The 10,939-nt window shown below is 42.3% G+C and overlaps 1 protein-coding gene across 1 annotated transcript in view; it reads right to left on the reverse strand.

The window, feature by feature from the left end:
- Positions 1 to 5,324, reverse strand: part of LOC135559521 (spectrin beta chain, non-erythrocytic 4-like) — a 14,310-nt gene extending 8,986 nt beyond the window's left edge. The window contains exon 1 of the mRNA XM_065023374.1: positions 5,195 to 5,324. Coding sequence (XP_064879446.1) covers positions 5,195 to 5,323 — 129 coding nt within the window. The 5' untranslated portion in view covers position 5,324. The remainder of the gene's footprint in view (positions 1 to 5,194) is intronic.
- Between the last annotated feature and the right edge of the window lie 5,615 nt (positions 5,325 to 10,939).

The following is a 10,939-nucleotide window of genomic DNA, read 5'->3' on the forward strand; positions in this document are numbered from 1 at the left end:
GACAGAGAGTTCTCAAATCGCAGCAGAACGCAGCATAATCTTTTCTACCCCGGTCTCTCAGGTAACGAGAGAGGGAGAGGAGGAAGGATAGGTGGGGGCCGATTAAGTGATGTTCTCGAGAGTAGCAAGACACGAGGGTCTCTGAAACACATCTTGCGTGGGGCTAGCATAGACATAGAGCCCTTGAGAAACCCCGCTAGTCAGCCTTGTGGATACAGTCACCACAGACAGAGCAGACATCTTCTGTGTCCATTCTTTTAATGTACTTTTGTACTGTATCTATCTGGTATCTGGTATGAAAGGTTATACAAATACGCTGAAGCAGAGCAGGTATCCTTTTTCATTCCGTTTTCACTTTGAGCTAGCTGTCATTCTAGCTCAAGCGAGGGCCTCTCTGTGACACCAGTAGACATTTCACAGCCATTTGTAGATGTACTGCATGTACATAATGAACAATGCATACTTAATTGTAAGATGCTTTTATCCAAGATACTATATCTATCACAGGTATTAAATGTATGTCACTAACATCGAATACTGATTATGACTGAGCTATTTTATGCATGTACATATTATACTGTATCTACTCTACCAACAGACACAACAGCACCATGTACACCCTCACTCCTAAAAATCAACCATTTGAGAACCAGCTCCAATCCTTACTCTACAAGTCAAATAGGTTTGTCTGTTCTCCAAATATATGTATATCTAAACGTTCCATGACGTTGTGTCCTACTGAACATGGCCCTGGTCTTTCCAAAGATTTCTCAGTGTTGGAGAGATCGCGGTTTACCAATGTTTGGTACTGCTGCTATCTGACTACTTTTATTATTAGTTGGATTGATCAGTTATTTCATGCACTTATTATAATATAATCCAATTTCATTTTACAGCCACATCAAGAATAAACAAAGACATATGCTTATAAAAAGGCCTACTACCTGGACCCTCTAGAAAACCCATTTGCCTTTGACTGCAGGGCAGAACATTGAGCATAATTGAGCAGCATCAGGCTCATGAAGGGGGGCATACTATTGCATCGTACACTGCATGACACATTTCATGCATGGACAAGCAAGATGGCCATGTGAGCATTCAGATATGTATGGTATGGTGAGAGGCTCTCAAATCCTCAATAAGACATTCATTCATCACCTCACGTTTAATCTCTGCTATAACACATAACCTCTCAGTAATAATATATATATAATATATATATATATATATATATATATATATATATAATTATATGTATATATATCATTTTGATTTACACTACCGGTCAAAAATTTTAGAACACCTCCTCATTCAATCTTATAATAATAGTGAAGGAATCATCTACTAACAAAAAAAGTGTTAAACAAATGAAAATATATTTTATATTTGAGATTCTTCAAATAGCCACCCTTTGCCTTGATGACAGCTTTGCACACTCTTGGCATTCTCTCAACCAAGCTTCACCTGGAATGCTTTTCCAACAGTCTTGAATGAGTTCCCACATATGCTGAGCACTTGTTGGCTGCTTTTCCTTCACTCTGCGGTCCGACTCATCCCAAACCATCGGGGGATTGTGGAGGCCAGGTCATCTGATGCAGCACTCCATCAGTCTCCTTCTTGGTAAAATAGCCCTTACTGGAGGTGTGTTGGGTCATTGTCCTGTTGAAAAACAAATGAGAGTCGCACTAAGCCCAAACCAGTTGGGATGGCGTATCGCTGCAGAATGCTGTGGTAGCCATGCTGGTTAAGTGTGCCTTGAATTCTAAAAAAATCACAGACAGTGTCACTAGCAAAGCACCCCCACACCATAACACCTCCTCCTCCATGCTTCACGGTGGGAAATACACATGCGGAGATCATCAGTTCACCCACACCGCATCTCACAGTGGTTGGAACCAAAAATCTCCAATTTGGACTCCAGGCCAAAGGACAGATTTCCACCCGTCTAATGTCCATTGCTCGTGTTTCTTGGCCCAAGCAAGCTCTTCTTATTATTGGTGTCCTTTAGTGGCAGTTTCTTTACAGCAATTCGACCATGAAGGCCTGATTCACACAGTCTCCTCTGAACAGTTGTTGGGATGTGTCTGTTACTTGAACTCTGTGAAGCATTTATTTGGGCTGCAATCTGAGGAGCAGTTAACTCTAATGAACTTATCCTCTGCAGCAGAGGTAACTCTGGGTCTTCCTTTCCTGTGGCAGTCCTCATGAGAGCCAGTTTCATCATAGTGCTTGATGGTTTTTGCGACTGCACTTGAAGAAATGTTCAAAGTTCTTGACATTTTCTGTATTGACTGACCTTCATGTCTTAAAGTAATGATGGACTGTTGTTTCTCTTAGCACATTTGAGCTGTTCTTGCCATAATATGGACTTGGTCTTTTACCAAATAGGGCTATGTTCTGTATACCAGCTCTACCTTGTCACAACACAACAGATTGGCTCAAACGCATTAAGAAGTAAAGAAGGCACACCTGTTAATTGAAATGCATTCCAGGTGACTCCCTCATGAAGCTGGTTGAGAGAATGCCAAGCATGTGCAAAGCTGTCATCAAGGCAAATTGTGGCTGTTTGAAGAATCTCAAATATAAAATATATTTTTTATTTGTTTAAAACTTTTTTGGTTATTACATGTTCCATATGTGTTATTTCATAGTTTTGATGAAAATAGCATACATTTTGATAACATTTTAAGGCTAAGACATCCAGCAGACATTTAAGGCTTTCAAAATGGTGTTATCCACAATAATTAGTTAGCTAGGTCCTGGACAGTACTATGTTTTTTTCACATCCAATCTATTTTTATTTCGTTTTTTTATTTTACCTTAATTTTAGCAAGGAGTCACCATTGAGACAAGCGTCTCTTTTTGAAGGGAGCCCTGAATATACAATTTCATGGAACCAAAAAATTGAATACAATATAAAACAAGTAAAATACAGCACGACACAAATTGCATTGACAAACATAGGAATCTCCAGAGTTAACCAACCCTATGAACGAGTTTGATAACTTGTCATTTTAAATCTTAATAGTGAAGTTAGGTAAGTCGGAAGCTTGTGGAGCAGGGCTTTGTAAACAAAATGAGCGTAATGGTGTGCTCTACGTGACTTCAAAGAGGTCCAACCAACATTTTGGTAAAGAATACAGTGATGAGTAATAAAACTGTCTCCTGTGATAAAACAAAGGGCACTATGAGAAACGGCATCCAGGGGTTTAAGAGTAGAGGCAGTTGCATTTGATAAATAGTATCACCCTCATCAAGAACAGGTAGATAGGTTCACTGCACAATCTGCTTCCTGCTGACTAGAGAGAGACAAGATCTGTTTTGTAAAAAAAAGGCCCACTTTAAATCTTAGTTTCTTAACAAGCTCATCCGTATGTTTTTTAAAACAATAAGTCATTGTCAAGTTATTTCTATGCAGTGACTTGATTACATTTATCTCTTGATATGCCTAAATAAACAATAGTGGTCAAGAGAGCATTCAAAAGGGCATGTGGGCTAGATAAGCTAATTCTCACAGTATAGCCTGGCCCTAAATTGAATTACTTGGGGTGAAGACTTTTACAAAATAAATGTTTCTCCATACAGTAGACCTTTTCCTGGAATGGGTAGACTTATTCTAAATCGAGCCTAGTCCCTGTAGATCTGAAAGGATTGTGTATGGCAATATTATGTCAATTGCCTCACCTGGCCTTCTGATTGGCTGAGTGCCTTAGGTTTATGGGCTAGGGGTTGATGTGGAATTCCGAGTTAAATCAACTCATTAAAACGTGGAGCACCCACATGAGTCTCCCACCAGGCTTCTCTGCAGCAGTGTGGTTGAAGAACACTTGGATCGGGGTCAGTAGGGCACACAGTAACACCAAGGCTTGTTCTTATTGGACAAGTTCAAGTAGTACCTCCCAGTTTCGAAAATATTCTCTCTATTGAACCCAACCCACATATGGGTTGTCTTCACTGATAAAACAGCACCAGAGAACTGGGATGTCAGCATTTACTGTAGGCCTCTCTAGTTACCATACAAACAATTGCATGTTGGACAGTACTACGCTATTTATACAGGCTTGTTGGGATATTCATAAAATAAGGCCATGAATGGATTGTATGTTGACAATAGCACACAGGTTTGATAGATTGCCCACTAACTGTCATGATGTTCACGTTTCATACAATTATTGATAATACATGTTTTGAGGAAGAAGCACACTGGTAAAATATAATCCAATGTTAGTATGTAGCTATAGCATGGGCAGATGAAAAGGCAATGGGAAAAATACATTGCCCAGGGTTTACTGCTTCAGTTATGCAGAAAGCAAAAAAACAATGCTTCCACATGTATAACCTTGAACTTGAAATTCAGGATATCCTTAAGAGAAGCATATAACAATATTTGCTTACAGTTTACTCATGGCTGAGTAATCAAAACGGAGTAATGAAAACACCCCCCCCCCCCAATATGCCTAGTGTGTCTTGCCGCCGTGACCATCCCTTTTACACACACACACACACACACACTATCCTCCCCAAGCACAAACCCTCTCTCAATCATGTGCTCACACTACCCTCCCCCTGCATCTTCCACTCACCTGATCTGTCTGACCTTCCCCCACCTCCCTTTCCCCTCTCCATTCACCTGTTCTCTCTGACTTCCCCCTGCCACCCTCTCCACTCACCTGCTCTCTCTGACCTCCCCCACCAGCCTCTCCACTCACCTGCTCTCTCTGACCTCCCCCACCAGCCTCTCCACTCACCTGCTCTCTCTGACCTCCCCACCACCCTCTCCACTCTTCTGCTCTCTCTGACCTCCCCCACCAGCTTCTCCACTCACCTGCTCTCACTGACTTCCCCCACCACCCTCTCCATTCACCTGCTCTCTCTGACCTCCCCCACCAGCCTCTCCACTCACCTGCTCTCTCTGACCTCCCCCCACCAGCCTCTCCACTCACCTGCTCTCTCTGACCTCCCCCACCACCCTTTCCATTCACCTGCTCTCTCTGACCTCCCCCACCACCCCTTCCCCTCCCCTCTCCATCCACCTGCTCTCTCTGACCTCCTCCCCCCACCACCCTCTCCCCTGCACTCTCCATCCACCTGCTCTCTCTGACCTCCTCCCCCACCACCCTATCTCCTGCACTCTCCATTCACCTGCTCTCTCTGACCTCCCCCCACCACCTTCTCCCCTCCCCTTTCCACTCACCTGCTCTATCTTGGCCAGCCATTCTTTGTTGCGGGCCAGCTCGGCCATGAAGGCCTGGTGCTTCAGCCACTTCCTGTGAAGCTTCTGGGCCTCATCCCGCGCCGTGTCTCGTCCCGCACCCATAAGCATCTTTTCCTTTACCTGCTGTCCCCAATCACTCAGCTAGGGGAGACAAAAATAGCCACCATCAGGGGCCCGAGCCTGAGCCAGCCCCTCTTCCTCTCTTCTCTCCTCCTTTCCCACAGGACGTCCTGCCTATCTGCGTGGCTCCTCTACGCCAGAGACACCCACTCCACTCTGTAGGGTCCCAGGTATCTTCACTGTCACAACCCACCCCAACCCAGCCCCCTCCAGACGCCCTTTCTGGAGAAAGAAAATAAAGATAAGCACCTCAGCAGCAGCAGTAATGGTAGCTCAAGCCCTTCCGATTTGCTCGCCCCTGGGTCCTCATGCCATACTACTTCACGGCTCCTGCAGTCCTTCCTGGTGCTGCAGTGCCTGCTAGCCGGTCTCAGTGAAGGCAAAAACAACCAAGCAAATACAGGAAAAGAGCCAACAACCCAACAGAGCCGACAAAGAGCGTCACAAACATCCAACACTCCTTTTTCGTTTTTGGGGGATGTTTTTTCTTTCCTTGTCTCCTGAGCTCGATTAGAATCCAGTCGTTAATGAAGGTGATGATGATCTAGCATAACCAGCACGACTCCATCAGACAGGACAAACCTGAGGGTCCTGTGATCAGCATTGGCAATCTCGTACGGTCCGTGGTCCTGCCTAATGTTGCCGTAGTTGGGAGGAGGAAGAGGAGGATGAAGATGTGGAATGGGAGGAGCAGAGTGAATGGAGATGGATGCAGAGGCAGTGCAGTCAGAGGGGGCAGATAACATAAGCTGTCCACTCTTGAAATGCACCGTTGCCACTGCTGCAGAGTAGAGATGTAGCTACTGTACGCACGGGGGTTGGGTTGTGTAAGACACTGCTACATTATATCCTCTTCCTAGTTCTCCTTCCTCAAGTCTCCACACAGATCAGACGTGGCTGGTGCATACTGCTGCAGTCCCTGCCTCTCAGCTACGCTACGCTGTGTGAGAACGTGTGTGTGTGTGTGTGTGTGTGCACGTATGTGTGCAATCACAACCAGCACTGCAGTGCCGGGGAAGAGGGAGGGAGGGAGGGAGGGAGGGAGGGAGGGAGAGAAAGCAAGGAGAAATGGAGAGGTAGAGAGATATAGCGGGAGAGGGAGAGATAGAACAAAGCAAGATATATTGAGCTATTGGAAAAGAGAAAGAGAGAGAGAGAGGAGAAGGAAAGAGAGAAAACGAGAGAGAGCCTGCGTCATCCTTTAGTGTCACCAGGGACATTTTTCTGCACTAGAAATGACTGCACTCAGAGCAAAGCAGAGCGGGAGCAGGAGGTTTAAGAGGGAGGGGGAGGTGTTGTCATTTGGAAACAGCTGAATGAGAGGGGAGGAGGATGCAGGAACACATGGCCCACAGTGCAGCTGGCTGCTTCAGATGCCGTTCACTCTCACCCATTTAAAGGGACCAGCATGCATTTGGTTCACCAGCAGCAAATAGGGCTACCTCATTGGGTAGCTACAGTAACACAATTTCAGGGGTTAGAAGTGGAGGACTTTACAGCACAGACGTAAACATATTTATAGCACCTATGAATTAAGATGCAGTCTATAGAACATTATGGAGCTGTATAGCTCCGTGCTTCTACATCTGCATTGCTTGCTATTTGGGGTTTTAGGCTGGGTTTCTGTACAGCACTTTGAGATATCAGCTGATGTACGAAGGGCTATATAAATACATTTGATTTGATTTGATTTATAGTAAAGTAACAAGGCACAAGATGCTATGATATATTATGAATAAATCACAGATCACCTTCCTGCTTTATTATAAAGTTCCCTAATGCTGACAGCATCTACAATATCATGTGCTATGAATCTATGTTAACGATTTACATTGAATGTGTACCATTAAGCATACATTACACATCTATACACACATCATAAACATTGCATTATAGCTACATAGAGTATTATGAAAATGTCATTAATATTTTTATAGTAGTATAAAAATGCTGTGTTCCAAAAACACTGTGAATGTTCTGATTGGAGAGTGAGCAGAGTGGAGGAGTAGCTGGGCTTGATAAGGTGATGCCATAATATCAACAAAGACATTTTAAATAAGACGGTCTATGTAGCTATGATGCAATGTTGCCATGTTTTTTATGTTTATAGATATGCAACGTAACCTACAGTGCCTTCAGAAAGTATTCAGACCCCTTGACTTTTTCCACATTTTGTTAAATTACAGCCTTATTCAAAAATGTATGAAAAAATATATTTTTCCTCAACAATCTACACACAATACCCCATAATGACAAAGCAAAAACAGTTTTCTTTTGTGCTAATTTCTTAAAAATTAAAAACGTAAATATTATATTTACATAAGTATTCAGACCCTTTACTCAGTACTTTGCTGAAGCACCTTTGACAGCGATTACCACCTTGACTCTTCTTGGGTATGATGATACAAGTTTGGCATACCTGTATTTGGGAAAAAAAAAAGAAAGTCTATATACAGTGTGTGCAAATGGCATGAGGTGGTAAGGCAATAAATAGGCCATAGTAGCAAAGTAATTACAATTTAGCAGATTAACACTGGAGTGATAGATGAGCAGATGATGATGATGATCAGATGATGGTGTGTAAGTAGTGATACTGGTGTGCAAAAGATCAGCAAAGTGAATAAAAACAATATGGGGATGAGGTAGGTAGATTGGATGGTTGCAGCCAGCTCTAGGAAGAGTCTTGGTGGTTCCAAACTTCTTCCATTTCAGAATGATGGAGGCCATTGTGTTCTTAGGAACCTTCAATGCTGCAGAAATGTTTTGGTACGTCTCCCCAGATCTGTGCCTTGACACAATCCTGTCTCGGATGTCTACGGACAATTCCTTCGACCTCACGGCTTGGTTTTTGCTCTGACATGGAGTATTATTATTATTATCATTATGGAGTATTGAGGATGTTTTGTTATTTAATCCATTTTAGAATAAGGCTCTAATGTAACAAAATGTGGAAAAAGTAAAGGGGTGAATATTTTCCGAAGGCACTGTATGATTTGTAATATAGCCTAGAATGAATGTACATATTGTTTTATTCAAGGCATACAATACAGTAAGTTTGATATTATTCAATTCTCAGAAACAGGCCTTCAGCACCACAGCATTTTGCAATCCTGGTGCATTCTTTCTACGAGTTTCAGTAATGTTTTCAAATGACTCGTACACAATACATATTATGTTATCATTTGTGAAAAATAATAACAATTTGTCCATTGTCAATTTCTTTAGGTTAAATAAAAAGTTGAAGGTGAACCCTAAACAAAGACTCAAGCTGAGTAGATCATTAGGTTCACTAAATCATATAACCTTGGCTTCTACTTACTGTATTTACCACTGGACCAAAGCCATGTTTAGTCTTGTTTTTTCCTTTTAACTGAAAAACTGAAATAAAGAGTCACTTTCTTATCTCATAATCGTAATAGTTTTCGCTGGAATGGGAACTTCAACAATTCTAAGTCATGGCCTACACAGGAGTGACCTGGAAAGCAAAGCTGCAATTATCAATAACTGTCAATAATGGCCTTGGTTAGTCGGCTAAATACTTGATTTGTTTTGCTAAAGATATACAAACATGTTCCTAATCTTTCTTCTGTTGAGTGTTGTCACGCCTTGGTCATTATATTTTGTGTTTTTGGTATATGTTTGGGTAAGCCAGGGTGTGACATGGGTTTATATGTTGTGTTTCGTATTGGGGTTTGTAGTAATTGGGATTGTGTATGATTAGGGGTGTGTCTAGTTAGGCTTGGCTGCCTGAGGCGATTCTCAATTGGAGTCAGCTGCTTATCGTTGTCTCTGATTGGGAACCGTATTTAGGTAGCCTGAGTTCGGGTTGTATTTTGTGGGTGTTTGTCCTGTCTCTGTGTTATAGTCACCAGATAGGCTGTAATTAGTTTCACGTTCCGTTTGTTGTTTTGCTTTGTATGTTATTGAGTTATTTCATGTACGCATTCTTTCATTAAAGTCATGAGTAACCTACACGCTGCATTTCGGTCCGACTCTCTTTCTACAAACGAAGAACGCCGTTACAAGTGTGACAAGTATTGAGCGATTTCAGTGCCAACAGAAATGTTTTGAATTTGTATTAGGATGTAGAATTAGAATTTGATATTTTAGAATTTGTAATGCACAAATTGAATACTTGAATTCAGAAATTGAACTTGTATTTCATGATTTGAAACTGAATTGAATAAATATTACATTCATTTTTACAATTATATTTCCAATTGAATTGAATATTCAAATCCAATATTTATATATTCAGTTTCAATATGGTAGATATTGCATTCATTGTCTGTGTATCAAGTTACAAACTATAATTTTATAAGTTTATCAAAGTTTCATATATTCAACTTCTCAGATTCAGTATCTAAATTAAGATTGAAAACCAGAGACAACATCCTGATAGAATCAAACATTCTCTGTGGTCAACAGCAGGTTCTGGCGGTTTCTGAAGCCAATGTGGCATGTTGAATACATTTTCTATCCATGAATTTGGCTCTAGCATTTGAACCATTTGAGATCGAAGTTATGATGACTGTTTATGACCCATTCCTAAAAGCTAAGACTGTAACATGGACGTCCCTTCAATTCCCCTCTATGATGATTACAGGCTGCACAGGACACGTTAAAAGGGAGTGTGATAAAAACCTCAATTTGGCCCCCGTAAGAACATAGTTGAATAGCCCTGTCATTGCACTTCTAAGGATAGCCTTTCCACTCCCTATTTAATCTTGCTCTTGTGATCTACTGGGTTCGAACTGGGTCTCCTGCCTGTCACAAGACTGTGTTAGGCCTTTTTTTATTCACCTTCTTCCTCCGTATATGCTGCCCTAGCTTTCAGGTCTCAACTTTTCTCTCAAAATGTTCATGTGGTTTTGGCACAGAGGAAAAGATAGACAGTGACTTTGTTCATATTGTTATTCATTCATATCCTGGAAAAGTGGTTGTCTCTCCATTGACGTCACACTTTGTTGGTCCCATTAGTTCCCAGCATGAGAATTATTAAAGTGTCAATAAGCCCGTCATTCAAAGTATTTTAGTAATGGGAATGGAAAAATTATGTAGGCCTACTAGTGTTAAATTGTATGAAATGATTCCTTGGAACATTTTATTTACAAAACAAAAACCTTTAGGCCTACATCAATAGTTGTCACGAGTGCTTCACCCAAGGGTCTAGGGTTTCATTCTAGAACAGGGGTGGGCAAACCTTTTGGCTTGAGGGCTACATTGGGATTTTGAAATTCAACGGAGGGATACATTTTTGGGGGGACCAATTGTTTGTTAAATTTGCGGGGGCCTCCTGAGTGGTACAGCGGTCTAAGGCACCATTGAGGCATCACTACAGACCCGGGTTCGATTCCAGGCTGTGTCACAGCTGGCAGTGACTGGGAGACCCATGAGGCAGCGCACAATTCACCCAGCGTCATCCGGGGTAGGAGAGGGCTTGGCAGGCTGAGATTTCCTTGTCCCATCGCGCCTCTAGCGACTCCTGTGGTGGGCCAGGCGCATGCACACTGACACGGTTGCCAGGTGTACGGTGTTTCTTCTGACACTTGGTGCGGTTGGCTTCCGGGTTAAGCGGGCATTGTCAAGAAGCAGTGCGGCTTG

This window comes from Oncorhynchus nerka, linkage group LG10 (assembly GCF_034236695.1).
Source record: "Oncorhynchus nerka isolate Pitt River linkage group LG10, Oner_Uvic_2.0, whole genome shotgun sequence".
Taxonomy (NCBI): domain Eukaryota; kingdom Metazoa; phylum Chordata; class Actinopteri; order Salmoniformes; family Salmonidae; genus Oncorhynchus; species Oncorhynchus nerka.